Source organism: Falco peregrinus, chromosome 1 (genome assembly GCF_023634155.1).
Source record: "Falco peregrinus isolate bFalPer1 chromosome 1, bFalPer1.pri, whole genome shotgun sequence".
Lineage (NCBI taxonomy): Eukaryota > Metazoa > Chordata > Aves > Falconiformes > Falconidae > Falco > Falco peregrinus.
The window spans coordinates 70,733,867-70,753,359 of record NC_073721.1 but is presented as its reverse complement, the minus strand read 5'-3'; the positions used below and the strand labels follow the sequence as shown (position 1 = coordinate 70,753,359).

The 19,493-nt window shown below is 37.9% G+C and overlaps 1 protein-coding gene across 5 annotated transcripts in view; it reads left to right on the top strand.

The window, feature by feature from the left end:
* Positions 1 to 19,493, top strand: part of NUBPL (NUBP iron-sulfur cluster assembly factor, mitochondrial) — a 159,233-nt gene that overhangs the window by 27,088 nt on the left and 112,652 nt on the right. For all 5 annotated transcript variants that reach the window (XR_008747379.1, XM_055805094.1, XM_055805122.1 and 2 more), the window contains exons 5-6: positions 4,499 to 4,538; positions 4,630 to 4,720. Coding sequence is in view for 4 of the 5 variants with exons in the window: in XM_055805094.1 (XP_055661069.1) it covers positions 4,499 to 4,538; positions 4,630 to 4,720 (131 nt within the window). In the remaining variant the exon portion in view is untranslated. The remainder of the gene's footprint in view (positions 1 to 4,498; positions 4,539 to 4,629; positions 4,721 to 19,493) is intronic.

Sequence of the window (19,493 nt, the reverse complement as noted above, 5' to 3'; positions counted from 1 at the left end):
AAACCTGCATTGGTAGTGTCTTCAGAAACATTTGTAAATCTGCATGCCAAGATCAGTAAGGTGCTTTTAACTGGAAAATTGTACAATTGTACTACTTTCTAATAGATTTAGCTATTGATGTCCTGACTCAGAACAACTTAAAAGTGCCACTTCCCCGCTTGATGACCAAAATCCAGTTAGGATAGACAGGTGAGTTCCCCTATTAAGTTTTATTGAAGACAAACCTTAAGTAATTAGTTACCATTCTAGGAAGTCTCTGATCTTCCATTATAGTGGCAAGTTCCAAAAATAGCTGAGTGCAATAGGAAATCTTTAACAGGGAGGAAAATGTGAGCTTCTAGTGTTCTCATCTTATGTATGGATATTTTTTATTTCTTTGAAATGGTAGAAACTCCCAACCTCCCCCTTATTTCAGACACTTGAAAAGTCTGAGCAGCTCCTCTGCATTAGTTCTCACTCACTTGGTGAGCTCAAAATAGATTTGCTAGGGTGTTGCATGATCCACTGTGCTCACATTTAATAATTATGTGCTACCTTTGCTTTTTTTAAACAGCATGATGCCTTCTCCTAAGGAGGTGTAGTATAACATCACAGTCTTCTGGAATAATGATCTTTATTTATCTAATGAGACAAGACTGAATCTTAAGTCTTTGCTTGCTCTAATGTATTAGTCAGCAGACCTCTTCTGAAAACCAAGCCAAGGATTGAAATGTGGCCTTGTGTCTTAACCCTGGCAGGCGACTGACCACCAGCCATGCAGCTGCTTGCTCACTCCCCACTCTAGGGATGGGGAGGGAATTGGAAGGTTGAAAGTGCAAAAACTTAGGGGATGAGATAAAGACAGATGAACAGGGAAAGCAAAAGCTGTGCCTGCAAACAAAGCAAAACAAATTAATTCAGTACTTCCCATTGGCCGGCAGGCGTTCAGCCATCTCTTGGAAAGCACTCCGTCATGTGTAAGGGTTACTGGGGAAGATGAACACCATAACTCTGAATGTCCTCCCCTTCCTTCTTCCCCCAGCTTTATATGCTGAGCATGACATCATATGCTATGGGATATACCCCTTTGGTCAGTTGGGGCCAGCTGTCCCCGGCTCTGTCCACTCCCAACTTCTTGTGCACCTCCAGCCCACTCACTAGTGAGGTGGGTGATGCTTGCACACTATCAAAAGCTTTTCTCCTTCTCACCCCAGTAATAACTTAAATACCTCTGTGTTGTCATCACTGTTTTCATTGCATATCCAAAGCATAGCACCATGCAAGCTACTATGAAGAAACTTTGCTCTATCCCAGTTAAAATGACATATATATATAGCTCTGTACGTACTTTCTGTGCTGCACTAACCTATGGCCACCAAGGAATGGCTATGTCGGGCTTTCGAGAGGAGAAGGATGGAGTCCTTGGCAGGATAGTCTGCAGGGCTTGATTTTTTTTTTTTTTTTTTTTTCTGCAGAAAAAATTAAAAAAAAATTACAAAATACAGAAATTCTATCCTAATGCCTTCAACATCATTCTTCCCCACATGACTAACAACGCAGCCTTCAGACCAGTCCTAGAACTTTATCAGCAATGTGCTGTAATGCTGTCATGAATTTGTATGTCTGTCTTTTTCCAGTGCCCTACTTGCATCCTACCAGAAGAGGCATTTTATTGACATTTCATTGGTACTCTGTTGATGTTATTGATCCCATTTTATATATTCAGAGAAAAAACAGCACCCTTTTATTTAGGACAATCAAGCTTACTGAAAAGTTGTAAACAAGGATGCTTTATTGATCTCTGCACAGGTGGCATAATATTGCTGTGTGTTGTGATTTTAAGAAACTTGTTTTGTTGTGTGTTGAATTTTTGGAGCTGTATGGTAGGCATCTGGTAACAGAGAAGAAAGGGTTTACTCTGAAAGCAATGGGAATTAGAGATGTTACTGAGATCTCATTAAGCTAAATCTTCTTTACATGTTATGTTTTAGAAAATCTTCATGAGACCCAGGGCAAAGGGGGAGGAATGCCTGTTGCTTTTGATGAGACAAGGGTGATTACTGGAGCTCACTGAAACACTTTAGATTTGAGATAGTCTTAAGAATGCTTTTTAGCAGTAGGAGACAGTGGGGTGCTCTGCAGTATTTTGTATGACTTTGAGAATATGCAGAATATTATAGCCCAAATGTACAGCAGGTTGTGCATTGTTCTCGTGCATTGTATAAACTTGATTAAATCTTGCTGCTCGGAGCAGTTTGTAGTCTCTGTTGTTAACCAAAGAAAGTAAGATCAAGTTTTCATGACGTGAAACTCTCCCATTGAAAATAAACGGTGTACATGTTTTAACACCAGACACCCCCATTTGGCTGTTCTGTAGGTCACTACTTGTGTACTGAGAGCAACTCTCCTATTCTGCCCACTGAGGTGAAGGAGAGGGAGATCTCTGAAGGTGTATCTGTTCTGTGCAATTAGTACGTCTACCTGGGCTTTGTACATACGAAACTGTATACAGGTGGTGGGTGTTGAGATCTTAGCCTCTGGATGTTTGACTACACTGAGATTGAACTGAGAAGCGGCATGAATAGAATTTGGTGAGCTTTCTCAGAATAAATGCATCTTTTCCATTCTTTTTACCTTCCAGTTCCTGGTTCTCATGTACTTGTGTGCTCAGGGATTAGCCTCCCCTTTTTGTTTTCTTTCTTTCTTTCTTTTTTTTTTTTCCTTTCTCTTAAAATCATTCCTATTTCATGGTAAAAATGAAGTAGACCTCGAATCGGCAGTGATACAGGAGAAGAAGGACCTGCAACAGCATGTTTCTTTTTTATAAAACATCTCCTAGGTAGATAGGTAGTCATTTTTCTCAAGACTTCTAACAATATTACAGCATGTGGCGGTACGTGTATTCTTTACAAGGACACCAAAGCAGTGTCTAGAGATGGCTCTAGGCTGAAGTTCAAATGTCATCAACCCCTTCAAAACAAAACTATTGCTCTGCAGGAGAAAAAGTAAGACTGTGATTCCTAGAAGTGTGGTTATACAGTATAATGCCACTAAAATAAGCCCTGACCATACACTGTAGCATGAGCAGAAGTAGAGAAATGTTGAATTAATGTGGGTGCAGCGCACCAGTCCAAGCCCATGTGCAGTTCCATACACGTTCCTGAATGTAATAGTCATGTGATTTGTTTAGCTTCCTATATTGTTCTTTTTGAGTTGTAAACCAAAGCATCCAATTTATTTTCAGCCATATTTCTAGAAAATTACGTGGCTTGAATGCCCACTTACTTGATTGCTTGAAAGCTTTCATGTATAGAATTTAGCAGTTCAATTTGTACGCTCTTGGGTGTTGTTTTGTCTGAATTTGGAGTTCAGCTTTGAACACACTGCATTGTATTTATATTGCTTTTATTTTACTGTCTGTACATATTTTACTTTGGGTGCATCAAAGGTTTCTGTCAAAATATGTATTAAAATATATTTTTTTTATTGCTTAAAGTATTCTATTTTTTGCTTGTTCCTGCCAGTGCATGCTCTTAAAATAAACCAGCTAGACCAAATAAAATTAATTTTGCTCTTTCATGTGTGTGTGTGCGCCATCTTGAGATAAGGCGTGGATGTAGATGGCAGAGACTATTAAGGGGAGTTTTTGGCTTTTGGGAGGTTTTGTTTTGAATGTACTTTTTTTTTTTTTTTTTTTTACTTTCTGCTTGTTTTTCCCTTTGCCAGCAGAACAATTATATTGTTCTCTCCCCTCCCCTCTGTTTTTTTCTTGACACTGGAAGGCATAGGAATATGGAGCATGATGAGGATATTACCTCTGCAGTGTTCAAATAAGCATCTTTTGTTCCTACAGAAATTTTAGAAGTCCTGTCCTGCAGACTTTTGCCAGTCTGTAAAAATCCATGACTTCTTACCTGGAGCTGTTAATAACACTTAGTTTAGGTGTGGCTTTATTTGGTACCTTTTCTGTAGGTTTCAAAGCACACAATAAAAGGAGAAGAATTCCCCAAAACACTGGTGTGTTGATGGGAGCGATCCTCTGATTTGTGAGATAGGTGAATAGCATAATTTAAAAAAAAAAATTAAATCCCATCATGTTGTAGGATTTTGATTTTGTTCTGATATAAATGACTGCATTTACTGAAGTATTGCAGAAATAGAAGGCTGCCCAACAGGGGATTTATCCCTCGTAGCATGGGAGTTTCATATGAATAGATGAAGTGGGTTTCGGCAGCACAAAGTGACATTATGGGCACACACATCGTTACATGTTTGCAACTTTTCCCACAGTAAAAATGCAAGAAAATGTAGGGCCAGGTTCTTGGGTAGAATAGAAAAATGTATATATGTATTGAAGGGATGAGGGAGAAAAATAGACAAATGCTTTTAACACGGGGGGGGAAAACTACTTTTAAAAGGGAAAAAATTGTGTAAGCTTATTTCTTTATAAAACCCCAAAAAACAAAACCCCAAACTGACTCCCCCCCACCAAAAAAACCCTTGTTTCCTTCTGTTTTAGAAAATCTAATGAGGCCCCTTAAGAACTATGGAATCGCATGGTGAGCATATGTTTTAATTTAAATCAAGCTTCCTTACCAGATATATTTGATATTGCGCTGGAAAGCTTAAGTTTTTGCTTTTTTGTTTCAGTATGTCTATGGGTTTCTTGGTAGAAGAGACTGCCCCGGTTGTGTGGAGAGGGCTCATGGTCATGTCAGCTGTTGAGAAATTGTTGAGACAGGTAAGGACTTGGGTACATATTTGTGTTTCAAAGTAACTGGTTATTTAAAAAATGCATTTAACTGATATGTGAGTGTCCATGACACTATTTCATATGCAAGAAATACTGTATCTTGGTCATCTTAAATTCTGAAGAATTTAATCTTAGCTTCAGGTAAGAGAGAAAGTTAACACTTTTTGTGTTTACCGATCCCCTTCAAGTAGATCTGCTGTTCTATGCATTTGGTGAGTGAATCACCCCCATTTGCCTTCCTTCTCATTACTTTTTATGTTTATGCAATTATAAAAAAAAAAAAAAAAAGAACATTTGGCAGTTGCCAAAGGATTTACATGTATAGGTATCTATGCATATCTACAGCTGTGTTCCCTTATGTGCTTGTTAATTTGCCAGCACTAAGAATTCCTGGGTGACGTTTGACATATGACAGGTACATGAAAATCATTAGATACCATCTCTATGTAATGCAGATAGATTGTTAGTTAATAAATTTCCTGGCATATGGAGGCAGGGTGGCTTTTTTATTTCTTGGCAGGTCTTTTTTTTTTCTCTTACTGTGAATAGATCTGTGAAGTGCTAATGAGACAAACAGCTGAAAAAATGCATTAAGGTTACATGTTTAGACTTTGAAGTGACCCAGTTGTTCACAGCTGACATCTATTCCAGGGATTTAATGTGTACTGCTTGGAGATCACTAGGCTTATGTATGTCTTGTGTAAATGCCTCCAAATCTTGTGCTCCCTTAATGACTGAGAAGAAGATACTTTTTTTTTTTTTTAATTCCTCCCAGCCTTTTTCCAGTTTTACAGAATTCTTCTCTAACACAGTTTTTAGAATAGTGGCACTCATTGCCCTAGTCAGAAAAGCCATGTGTCTTCCAGAATTTCAGGAAGAACATATTTTCTGAGATTTGGCCTTTAAAAATAAGGACTATCCATGCCAATAGCTGTGAAAGGCTGTTCTGACCTCTTTGTGTGTTGCATTGTGTTGGCCAGGTTCACAAAGACTAGAGTCTAAAACCTCGAAGGTAGAACTGAAGTTAGCACCTGCTGTATTGGCATATTCCACCCTGGGAGACTGAAGACTGGCAGGCACTCAACAGTGCTGTTACTTCAATCAGTAGTATCCCCAGATGGGAAGCATGTGCCAGCGTCCTTGTGGAGGGTATGGATGATGCTGTGTAATGAGCTCATTGCTCCCTAGCAACTGACAAAGCAGTTACATGCTGGCTGATTATACTGTAGGAACGAGACAGAGTCCATTAATGCTTGGGGCATCAGTGATTTCCCTGACAGTGGAACCTGAATTCTGAAAGAGGAAGGCTTTAAGGCTAAATTTCTTCTCCCCACAAGCATTTTGTTTCTGTATGATGACAAGGATAGTCTTAAATCTGTGCTGGAAAAAGTTCTTTGCATCTCCTCCTGCAAAGGAAGGAGCACACAGATCACAGAGAGAACCAGCAGGTTCTATCTGATGTATAGGTGGCTTCTAGACAGTAACTAATAATTTTTCCAGACTAACATTCGCAATGTTGCTTTTACAAACTGTCATCTCCCTTCTGATGTAGTTACTAGTCACTCAGGAAGGGGTTAACGGTAGAACCAATAGTGTTATAGTCTTGGACACCTAAACAGGAGCGGACCACAGCGTGTGGTGATGTTTTTAAAGATACTAACATTGTATGTTAGAAATAGTTTTATGATCTCTTGGGGGCTTTGAAATTTGACCATGTTTTCTCTTTGTCTGTTCTTACTGGTCATAGCTATTACCTTTTGTTTGACAGGATAAAGTTGCTTGCAAGAGTAAAATAATTCTGCTTGTATTTAACTTTCTGAACTAGTGTTCTTAAGAAATAGCTGCTTTACTTCTATAGCTATATATAAACCATTTAAATTGGCTCCTTAATCTAGATTTGTAGTATAAGTGTAAAGACCTTGTGTGCGTTCAGACAAGCTGATAAAATATTAAGTTCTTAAAATAATTAAGTCAGCCAGATAGAAAATGTAGAGGTTCCCAGACTTATGCATTAAAAAAACTGGTGGTATTTATAACGGTGTTTATTGTTAGATGGTGGAGGACTTTTTTGTTTGTTTTAAAAAACATCAAGACTATGGCTTCCCTCTGTAAATAACTTTGAATGCTTGTTTGGTTTTTTCCATGTGAACAAATACGTTTTCCAGAGCTTACCGTGCTTCAGATACTCCAATAAAGCATTGAAGGGCCTAGTTTCCAAATTCATTGATGGAGACTTGTTAGCTCATTAACTTGTTAACTCATAGTTGGTCTGTGCCTGTAATAAGTATTTAAATGCTTCCCTTTAGATGTGCAGCTTTACTGAGATTTCTGAAATTCTTACTTTGAAAAATGCATTTGTTAAATATATACATTATGTGCTTTCTTATATACTTCATGCATGCAGCCTCACGCTGTAATATATGTATATTTCTTGTCTGGTTTTACTTCAGTGGATGGATGGCTTTTCAGCACAGTTTCTCTCTTCACCTCTACTTGCATATGGCCAGGATGTACATCACTTTTCAGATAAAACACCACCCTTTAAATCCAGCCTCTCCTTTTGCCACATATCTATAGATACCACATATATAATGAGAAAATACCTTTGCTCTTGCGTGTTGCGTGGTGTCACACTGGTACAAAATAGGCAACAATACAGAAGACCAGTATTACTACTTGGTGTTTCTCTGGTAGTTTGTATCTCGTGAGCAAGGATGGTTTTCTGGATCACATCATATCATTTTCCTTAAACAGAGTTTAAAGGAAATCTGTCTTATAATACAAAGCAGTTAACAGTTTAGTATACTGTACTACATATATATTAATGTACGTCTGTCAAATTGGTACATAAAATATGTAGCATATGGATTCTATAATGTGTCCTACTTTTGATAAAAGTATTGCTCAATAGAAAAGGGGTGATATGAAGTTATTGAAAGAATAAGGAATATATAAGGAAATGATTTTTCACCTGTAGTGAAAGTAAATGACAAACACTAACGGAACATTTGATTCCATAAACACATTCTTAACGCTTTCAGTTAAATATCTCCCTAGTTTATATGCCTTGAAATTACCTAAAATTTTGTTGTGGCTGAGAAGGGACTTCTTCGTTCACATAATTAGATGTACTGTAGGCCCATTTACTCTGCAGGATGACGTTTTTCTCTTACGTGGATTTTGACTCTTGCATTTCCCTGCCACAGTTACCTTCATGTAAAAATTCTTCCACCTCTGCTTTGAATCTTGCACCTTCCTTTGAATTGCCTTCCTTTGCATCTTGCTTGCCTGTATGTGGGATAGAAGAGAGTATTTCTTTGTTTACTTGATTTTTTTAAAAGATAGGTAATTTCTCTGAAGAGTGCGTTAAAACTCAGATAAGGAAATTCTGGTAGTTCTCCAGTGTCATCTGTAGCACTAGGCTTTTTCTATTCAGTTTTCACTGATTTTTTTCAGTGATACGAATTTTTTTTGTTACCTGAAGCCTGTATTTAAACAATAATGTGTCTGAAAAGTTCTGTTGAAGGAAGTAGCAAGTAGACAGCTAAGAACCTTAGAAATATAAAGATTATTTAAATTAAAAAATGCAAGCAAAACTTGTTCATTGATTTACATTGCTTTTGCAACAAGGGCTGAAATGGTCATCACCACTGTCCCATACTCTCTGTATGGAAAGTTTTCTAGCACCATTCTCATTTCTGTCTGAGGAAGTCTTGGCAGTTCAAAAGAGCAATTAGAAGGATGCAGACACAATCCTGAACTGATCCAGGAATGGCATGCCTGGCTGCTGTACGTCCTGGAGCATATTGTGGTAATTGTTCTGCGGAAAGGTTGGAGGAAAGGAAGTGGCTCTGTGCTGGCTGCCAATTTAATAGCTACTATAGTCATAGCAGCAATACAAATGGAGGGGATTTCTTGTTTAGGTAGTAATCAATACAAAGGGTACTAAGTGTTGGTTTCTTTGAACTCTCTATCTTATTCTACATGCGTTATCAAGCTGAAATACCAGCAGAGAAGGAAAAAAAAAATAATATACAGCAGACAAGTCAGCTTTTCTATTAGAAGAAAATCAAATAAAAAAATGTGATTACAGGTAAAATACAAGTGCATATTTCAGTATGTAGTGTTCTACTTGTATCTTGTCATATCAACAGCTAAATTTGTATTAGAAGCAAGCATTACCTACACAACATGGATTATAGATGTCAGCAATTCTGTTAAGTGCAGGCAGTCCCCTTGGAACTAGCCAAAAAATGTGCTCTCTTCTCAAGGCAAGGACCTTGGGTTGATTAACATCCTTCAGAGGATTTCTTACCCTGACATGACTTTTTAACCTACGTTTTTGCAGACTAGTCAGATCTTACATGGCAAGACTCTTGTATTTCTTGTACTGCTCTAGAGTACCAAGAACATTTTGTGCATTGGCAGCATCCTTGGTAACTATGGCTATAATGTAGAGCCTCAGTGCTGTTATGTGTATTGTGACCTGTAAAGGTTCCTCAGATGTACCTGATACGGATGAACACATTTTCCCAGAAAGACTATGAAGCTTTTCGTGGAGTAGTTCAATTCTAATGTGTCCCTAAAATACTCTTCCTATTATGTAACTGTAATTCCTTCATCTCTTTTTTTGCTGCTTCTTTTAGCACCGATTTAGTGCCTCTGTTTTGGTTTATTTTAATTTTCTTTCAATACATACTTTTTATAAAAGTTCCTCTGGGAGGGATATAATTGGAAAGGAAAGAATATAGGGAAATTAGCAGAAAGCAAATTATATAAAACTTCCAACGCAGAGCAGTTGCACCTAAGCAAAAGAAAATGGGGCCTTGTACTTAGCTTGGACAGGCTTTATGCCCTGTAGATTCATGTTGAAAACCATAAATTCAGCAGAACAGTGATCGAAATATTTATTAGTTCAACCCAAAGCTGAATAGGGCTGTAGTCTGAAGATGCTGTCTTGTCCTTTAAAAAAAAAGTTTAACTTAAGTTTATGCAGTTATTATAATTGTATGTAATTTTGGAAGTTTGCTTAGACATGGAGATTTTGTGTGCTGCCTTCCTTCTGAAGCTGTTCTCTACTAAGAGAACTGCTTTGAGACCAGCACTTGCTAGAGGTAATCGTGGTTGTATTTATATGTTAGAGTATGTATGTGTGAAGATACATATATGTGCTCAAACCTTTTTTGTAACATAATTCTCTGATGCTTAGTTATCATACATAAGTAGCTGTAAGAGTATCATATGATACTGGGAATAGCGAAGATGCAGATGGATAAATTGTCTTGAAAATATTGAATAGACTGTGGGTTGTGAGGTCTGGGATATTTCAAGAGCCTCTGTGAAAAAGCTGCCATAAAAGCAACAGTGGAGTGGATCGAACAGTAAAAATTCATGTTTAAAGATTTGGGATTAGATTAGCTTGGCATCAGTGTTTAATTCTTGGAGATCAAAGACTATGGAGGCTATATTGTTGTGGGTTTTTGATCATGCCTGAAGCGGCCCATCTCTATAGAGGAGGTTATAGATGTTCAATACTATTTTTGTTTGACATACGTTAGTTAGCAAACTATTATGTGCAGTTGCTACTGTTTGAGAAGTGTGTATGTAGTTACTGGTATTCTCCTTTCCACCATTTAAGTCAGAGACGTTGCATATGTGGGGACAATTTTTCTTTAAATGTCATTTATTTTAGGTATATGTTAATGCTGCACTTACGAAGGCCAGAAAAATAAATAAGGTGTTGAGACCAAATGTATTTATACCTTGTAAAATAGCTACCATGCTGCCATTGACTTTTTTACTGTGCATGTTCCGTGCAGCAGAATGTTCTGTATATGGTGTCTGTAGATAGCTGTCTGATGTCATTTATCGTGTGTGTTTATAACATGCTGTGTTAAATCTCATAAATTCTTTGGCATAGAAATTTTCAGTTTCGTACAGGCTTGTTTGCCTGTGTGTATAAAGATTTCTTACAAACAGAACAATAGAGAAACTAGGGGAAACCGTTCCAAATTAGAAGGAATGATCTGTATTTGATTTGGAAGTGATACATGACAAGAACATTGTCAGTAAGGTAGTTAGGTACTACATGCTGAGCTGTCTGCCTGATTGATTAGTATGGTTTACTGAGAGTCGTTCTTTGGCTTGTGTCCAGATACTGTCTTTTGCCTCACTTTTTTGGGACCATGGAAATTTCATTCTGTGTTTATGCAGTGTTCAGCACTGTAGTGAGTTATCACTTGAGAGGTGCACAGAAATACATCTTCCTTTCATACTTTTTCATGTTTATGAAATAAATTGATTACTTTTCTTTTTATCAAGCACAGTGTATTTTGTTTCCAAAGCGCGTGTGTGTGAATGATACCAAATCTGTTAAGAATGCTTAAGATCAATGTAAATGTATCACTGGCATTCACCACAACTGATACTCATCAGAACCTAAATGTCTTGAGCAATTGTGCATATATCTGCAAAATATTCTGATGCTACGTGCTGCCTTGCATAAGTATTCTCCAGCAATGAGCCATCGAGGTGATATAGAGGGTGATACATGTAATACGTGAAGAGAGACAGAGACCTGGGTTAGTTGTTTTTGTGTGGTTTTTTTGGTTAAGATTAAAGGGAGATTACATGGTTATGTACAGAGAAGGTGAAAGTAGATGCTTCCTGGATGTGCATGATGATAGCAACAAGAAGTAATGAGTGCAAGTTGCAATATATAGTAAGTAATGTGAGGGGGTAGTTTTGGTTGTTTTTTTTTACAGTGAAAACAATCACACATTAGAACAGGTTGCCCAGAGAGATTGTAGAATCTCTCCTTTGGTAGATACTCGGAACTGAGCTGGGCAAGACTTTGAGTAACCTGCTCTAAGTTGGTCTGCTTTGAGCAGCAAGATGGACCAGACAGATAACATCTTGAGGTCCCTTCAGACCTAAGTTGTTCTGTGAATCTGGGTTAATTCTAAAATTGATATTCCACTGCCTGTTTGTCTGTATGTAACTCCAAAAAGCCTACAGCTCAGAGGAGAAAACGGTTCTGCCTTTCACAGAGATCACTGGTGAGAGCACACAGTGAAAACCTAACCTGAAATGCTGAGGTGTCTCTCTGAGTGCCCCAATCACTAAGCTGGACAGTCATGGTAGCTCATCTCTCTTGCTCAAATGAATATAGAATTAAGCCTTGCAATCAAATTAGGAAGTGTCAACATAATGACTGAGAGTATCCTTTCCCTAGTAGCATTTCCAATCATTTGGCCAGTCTCTTTAGACTTCAGAGGTGCAGATCAGGTCCATGTAGGCAGAGACATAAAAGCTGAACTCAAATAATCCTTCTCTCTTGAATGAGCATCCTTAAGATGAACTAAGAAAAAAAAAAAACCCAAAAGGGAAATACCGATATATATATTTCCTGTCATACCCCTTGTTTTCACAGGAGTACCTTGATCTGGAAGAGGTTTAAAAATGAGTATTCTAGGCCTGTGTGCGTTAACGTGTTCTCAGGCATCTTAGAATTGAATACCAGTGCCGTAAAGGAGGTTGTACTGGAGGCTTATGGTAGTTTTTTGCTTTAGCTTTAGTAGTTTGCTGCCTAGGGTGCAGTCCTTTATGAGACACAATGTAAGGCATCTGGCTGCCCTCTGTGAACCTTAGGTTGTTTGTTCTTTTTTTAATTTTAAAATTTTAATTTTAAAAAAATCTTGCTGCTGTTGTCGGCCTTGATTATTTTATAGTCTAAACTGGATACAAGAAAAATTCAAAGATGGCAGCAAAAGACATCTTGACAAAGAAGCCACATGTGTAGAATAGGTCTTTTATGTCCAGATTTTTTTAGGAGAAAGGCAAGCTGTAATGAGTTCAGGAATGGACTCTGGAAACATGGATTTGAAGGCTAGCATGTTTTTAAGTGGGTTTTTTTCATGTAAATAAATATTCCTTATTTGCTAAGATAATTCTTAGCAAATAAGAAATACTTATTTAAAAAAAAATCATTTAAATACAGACTACAGTAGAAACCTAATGCCACTCTTCTATTCTTTTCCACTAATAAAGGAGCGTGTTCGTTCTGTCTAGCTGCTGTAGGTTAGATGCAAAAGGGACGTGGGTATTGCTGTGCTGAACACTGCAGTGCCTAAAAGGTAGATGCAATGCCTGCAGGAATGGAAAATCAAAGAAAAGCCCAGGCCGGAGCCACTGTGTACCTGGGTCAGTGGGAATTCATCACTTGTCATTCCCAGTGGTAGTATCTGAGGAGTTACTTTGTCCTCCTGGATTTGCCTTTGGCACTGTTTTAGGAGAATAGCTGCAAGCCTTGGATTTTAAGGGCAGCAAAAACTTCTTACCCTTCATGTCCATGGCTTAAAGAAATTGGTGTAAAGTTCCAATTTTGCTGCGTTTCATCACCTACATGGTAAATGTCATTGGAGCTTGCTCAAAGATGAAATTGTTACTAGCGTGGGCAAAAACCAGTCTCATCAGTGTAGAATCAGTGCAAGAGTGTATTGGTGGATGAGAGGGAGCAATGAAATGGGATTTAGCAGAGAATGACACATACTGGGTCAGGAGGAAGATGACAATAACAAGTTGATGGCTCTGATTTTTATTTTTTTTTTTTAGCTATATTTTGAATAAATTGAAAGGCTCTCCAGAATAGTAATAGTGAGTCAGTGATGATGATTTTTCTTATTGTAAATGTAAAGAGCAAGTAAAGAAAAAGCACTGTAGTGAAGATGATTTTTTTTTTTGAGTGTGGACTTTATTTTTAATGCTTCTTGGTTTAGAAAGGGCACTCTTTCTAAGAGATACCATTGAAGGCATTTAACTTGCATTATGGCAGTAAATTTTCAAGATGGGAAAAGAGTGAGATGCTGCAATGGGAAATTGTAGCAAAGGTGCTCAGAAACATGAATAGTTCTTAGTATTTTTTTCATAATTTTATCATGTTTTTGCCTTTGGATACACATTTAAGAGTCTGTGCATACTGGTTGTCAGCAGAGTAGAAGTACCTAAAATGTGTATGCTAAATGCAGATTAATATTGTTTTACTCTTTCTATATTTTGTGTTTTGGCAACATCTTCCATTTGAGAATTTTTCCTAATTTAAAAACTGACTTGTGTTTTACAATATTAATGTATTTATCCAGTCTGCAAGTAATTGAGGAATTGAGGCAGATAGTCTGTAGCAGGATATTTACAGTTCACATTTCATAGAGCTAAACAAAGCTGTGTTTATATTGTGAACTATAAAGATGTGTTTATAATTTGCAATGCATAACTCTAAAATGCAGCACTCTCACCAGGTATCACTACAGTGAAAAATTTGCTAGTATTTCAGCAATTAAGAAAATATTTCTTCTGTTTTATTTTTCTGTTTTGAGTTATCTTAGCCTGAGACGAGCATACAGATTGTTCCAGCGAGACAGCACAGTTCTTCAGAACAGTAAGAGCAGTTGCATCTTTAGGAAGTTTGGATGCTTTTCTATTTTTGTGGTCCAAAGTATGAAAATGAAGAGATCCAGACATTTCATCTGTACACATAAGATCATTGATATTTGTTCCATTTAGAAAGGTCAAGATCTGCTATTGAGATATTTTGAAAAGAGGAACAAACTCAAACAGGGCCAAACTTTGCAGTGCTAAGACTGCACTTTGATAGGCCACTAAGACTGCATCTACAGCTGACAGATAGTAAACAACTCTGAATACTTGAAATTTTTTTGTCTTAAATCTTTAATGGGCGTTCTTTTAAAGCAAGGAAGGTGAAGTGGCATCCCTCATTTTACCGCAGAAATTAAGGAAACGGTTTCAAGGGCAAGATAAGCAGATGACCCACTCATACCTTATAAAAGAATTTGTTTTAAAAAATACTTATACTTTTTATTAAATTTATTTGTCTGAGACTAAGGTACAAATAAACTAATTTCTACTCATCCAGAGCCCCCTGGAATCAGTGGAAATCTTGACAGTAATTTCTACACCATGCTTTTCTTGTCACGTTGATGTTTAGAAAAGCCTGTTACAGGCATTTGTATAATCACAATTCACTCAAATGCTAATAATCACCTGGAAAGGTCCTGTCTGTCCAGAGGGAACTGCCGTAACCAGTCCCAATCAGCATGTACATATTTAAGGGAAATGATTTTTTACTTCCTGGAGATTAGAAGCTAAACATAGATTCAGAGAGGTACGGCTGCCAAAAGTGTGGGAGATGACAGAAAGCTCCTACTTTCCGCCACTCTGCCCCCCAGTTTAACTCCCTTCTGTCACCCTTTGACTTGAGTGTTCCTGTACATTTTGGGGTGGGTATGACTGAACAAATAATGGGCTTGATTCTTTTTGTTTCCAGCTGAAGCTACAAAACCTGTTCTGTTGCCTTTCTTCCCTTAATGAAGGAAGCAGGATCTATATGGATCCCTGTTGCTTTATTGGCTTACGTTAGCAGCTGATATGAAAAGGGATTATGATTTCTGAAAGGAATTGACAGTCATAGAAAGAAGTATTAGGAAAGCCAGAAGGAAAAAAAAAAACGTTAGCCAAAAACTTACTGCTGAGCTGGAAGCATTTGCAGTAAATGTATTTTAACTGTCTTTGAGGATTAAAAAAAAAAAGGCAAAAGAAAAAAAAAAAGCCTAACAACATAGTGAGAATGTATTTACAGCAAACATTTCCTGGCCTGGTTCCTCAGCTGTCATGGTTATGACTGTGCAGCTACTGCTGCTGTGGGAACAGGCTGAGAGAGTGTTTTCTTTGCTCTGCTTCCAGTAGTCTCATCTCCTGCACGGATTACACAGGTATGCATGTGTCTGCCCTCCTTGCAATGCAACAAAACAAGCTCAAAACATGTAACTCTTTTTTGCTGGTTTTGTTGAGTAGACAAGAAGAAATGGCAGAGAGCTCATGGTGTCTCAAAATGGCTGTGCTGGGGCTAGAATTAACTATTTTTGTTTTCCGTTGTCTTGTGCCCCTCCCCCCCCCCCCCCCCCTTTTTTTTTTTTTGGTCTTCTTTTTTCCCCTTGAACTTTTAAAGGAAACTCTGTAGAGGTTTAAGGTTTCTCTGCAACAAAGTTCAGAACTTTGTGCCCAAATGGCATCCAGCTTAATTCTTGGAAAGAGGTGGTGATTTAAACATGTTCTTAAGTGTTTCCTAAACAGAAATACTAGTGGTAGAGGAACTAGGAAAAGAGAAGGCACAATTTGTTCTATTTTCTAAATGAAGATTCCATTATTTACATGAGACTGTTCAAAAACCGGTAGATGCCTAATGCCACTCTTCTACTTTATTCTCCTCCACTAATAAGGGCATCTGTTCTTTCTTTCTAGCTGCTGTAGGTCAGATGCAAAAGGGACATGGGTATTGCTGTGCTGAACACTGCCGTGCCTAAAAGGTAGATGCAGTGCCTGCAGGAATGGAAAGTTAAACCAAAGCCTGGGCCAGAGCCGCTGTGTACCTGTGTTGGTGGGAATACATCACTTGTCATTCCCAGTGGTACTGGGAAGTTACTTTGCCTTCCTGGAAGTACCTTCATACCCTTGGGCAGTGCTTTAGCAGTATCTTAGAGCGCCAAAGTTTAGAGCTTGGTGTGGAATAAGTGAAAATAAATAGTGTAAGTCAAAGACGATAGGTTAACTGGCTGGAAATTAACAATTCTGAAGATGCTGAGCAAGAGAGGTATTAGGAAAAGCCTATGGGATGTGTCTCACTTTCTCTGTCCTGGATTTCAGGACCTGATTGTAGGCTGTATCACACAGCTCTGTGTAGCAGATATTTAGAGGCAAAATCAAGTATCTTCAGTTAGGTGCCAAGACCCTTTTTTCAGTTTAACTTGACAGGCTTATTCTCTCTTCATAGTAACAGTCTGGGAAATTTCCATAACCATTCAGCCAGGGCATGGGAGCTGCAAGTTCAGTTACTTTCTCAGTTTAGCATTTAAGCCTGTATTTCCTGCTACCCAGGGGAGTGCCCTGCAATCACACACAGCAGCTGAAACCTTCTGCCTTACAGCTAGGGGTGCGTGGTTCCTGGGGCCGGGTTAGATGTCTGAAGGGGGAGCGTGACCAGTGCTATCCAGGAAACTTAGTTAATCCAAAATTTTAGCTTTCCAGGTGAATACCTCAGCTACTGTCCTTATATAAGGTCCCGGTTGCTTCATTGGCTTTTGCATTCTTTGTCATGCAGTGGCCCAGGTAAATGCCATCTGCCTGAGAAATTGATACGCCTTCCGATTCATATATAGGTTTATGTCTAATTATGATATTAAACAGCTGTAATTATAACAGCAGAACTACAGGCTTTGGTGTTTGGTTTTGTGGTTTGGGTTGCTTTTTTTTGGGTCGTGGTGGTGTGGGGTTTTTTTTATTTATTTATTTAGTTTTGGACTTTTTGTTCTGAGGTGCCCAGCTTTCTGTTGGATTCAGTGTTATCACTGGCAGGTACATTGAGAGCAAGCCTGCTAGACTGGGCTTCTAAGACTTGCTCCTTTCTCACAAGTGTGTGTGTGATTAATGGATCCCAAATGAGCTTCTGCTTGAAACTTGGTACTCAATGAAGATTTTGGTATTTGTCTTCCTGAGTAGTCAACATCCTTGGGAGAATTTTTAGGATCACTTCTGAATGCATAGGTGGAGCTCCTCAAAGCTGCTTTTTTATGCATGTGGATGTTTTTTTTTCATTTTTCAGCATTTTTTGTTTTGCATCTTTTTGATCAAAACAAAAGTGGAGCCTCTCCACTCCCAAGTACATTGTTTAGCATTATATGTACTAATTTTACTTAGTAAATAAATTATGACTATAACTATAAACAGTTTTAAAAATTAATATTAAATTAATGTTACACTGATTATGCAGAGATTTTTTCAGTAGTCCAACTTGCATTCTCATTGTTGGAAGCTGACAGACTGATCCTTCACTCACACCGTCCTCCCATATCTCTTTTGCGCCCAGAAAATAGCTGCAGATATCCAAGAATAGCAGCATGTTTTGTACCAGTGCTCTTTGTAGAAAATGATTATTTCTCACATACCAAGTGATTGACACAAACATAAAGTAGTCGTGCTTAAGGTACCCGAGATTAGTGATTTTTTTCTTAGTGCCCTCACCCCCCAGCAAAAACCATCCCCCACTTTTCTGTACTATTTATGATGCTGCGGTAGTCGTTTCTCCTCTTACAGTGTTTTGCTCCATCCACAGTATCTTTTAAGAGAAGGAATATGTTCTCCCAGTAGGATGATGTCTTTGGAATACAGCTCTTCTGTTAGGCGACTGAAGTGGGTGCTCGTTTTGATACATTTTCTGCTAGATGCAAACAAGTCTTTTTTTTTTTTCTCTGTAAAACCCATTAAGTAAGAATTGGAGCTAAATAAAAAACCAGGAAGCAAATGAAAATATAAAGACTGTCCCTCACTTGGCCGTAATCACTGGATGTCCCTGAAACTCATAGTATCAGCACCTTCAATAATTATTTTAATTAGGTTTAGAATACAAGTAACACTTCTAATTTATTGTTGCAGATTCATAACTGAAGGCACTGCTGAATGCAAAAGCATGAATCTGTGGGCACAGCAATTATTTTGGCAATCTATATGCGATGGTTTCACAGATTATCTGTTGTCTGATTCACAGCAAATGCTCTACTTCTTTAGGAATTAGACAGTAATTCAGCGCATCATTAAATTGTAGGAATGTAATGTGTGCCACTGCAGAATGTGTACAATTTTGAATTTGTATTTATTTTCATTTTTACATTGTCTGTGTCTTTAATGCATTTTCTGCATTCCATTCTTCGTAAGGACAACCTATATGCTGTTGTTCTTGCTTCTTTCTAACCTAAAGGCAGTTCTGTTAACAGATAACGTATACCAACTTCGCAGTCGAAGTCCTATGGTCAAGAATCCCAGCCAGTCAGAGACCTGCTTTGCTCACTCTTGCATGTGCTCTCACTTACATTCCTTTTTCACACTCTTTCATCCTCTTGAATCTTCCTGTGGAATTGAAAGGTTCTGTATTTTGTCCAGCCTTGTTGCGGCTTCTTGTTGAGAGTATTGATTGTTGTGCTCTGAAGAATTCACGCAGATGCTGCAGTGCTGGTTTCATTAGCAAAGGTGGACTATTTTGTATTCACTGACTGGGGAGGAGATGCTTGTGAATTTTAAGTACGGAAAGTTTGGAGGATGTGTTTTTGTCCACATTTGTGGGAAAAAGTTATTAAAAAAATAAAATAACATTTTATTATTGAAAATTAATGTTTCACCTCAAGGCTTCTTGCTCTGGGATCTGATAACATCACACCAGGCAAAAAACCCCAAGTCCTGTGTGGAGATTTGCTATCTTTTGGCTCAGTTCAGTGATCTACATCAAATTGATTCTATTCCAGTTTTTATATTGCACAATTTATGGTAATATTGGAGGGTTTTCTTCAACAGGATTTTAAGTGACTTGAATAACATTAATCGCGTTATTTTCTTATGTAATCCTTTTTCTGAAGGCCTTAGACTGGCCTCTGTAGAAGTTCCCTTTTCTGTACCAAAAAATGTTACAAGTTGTACTTAAACAGAATTATCTGACCTTTTTAATCTAATGATTTTTAGTTGAAGTGCTTATGTCACAGTGATATGCATGCAATGGTGCCAGTATTAGTCTGTTGGTACCTCAGTAAGGAATGTATTAGTTTTCTTATTGTACCAGAATATGAACTGAAGCTTAAGGAAGTTAAATAAAGTGTGAAGGGAAATTAGGAACATTGCTTTCCATTGCATAGCTTAAGCATTC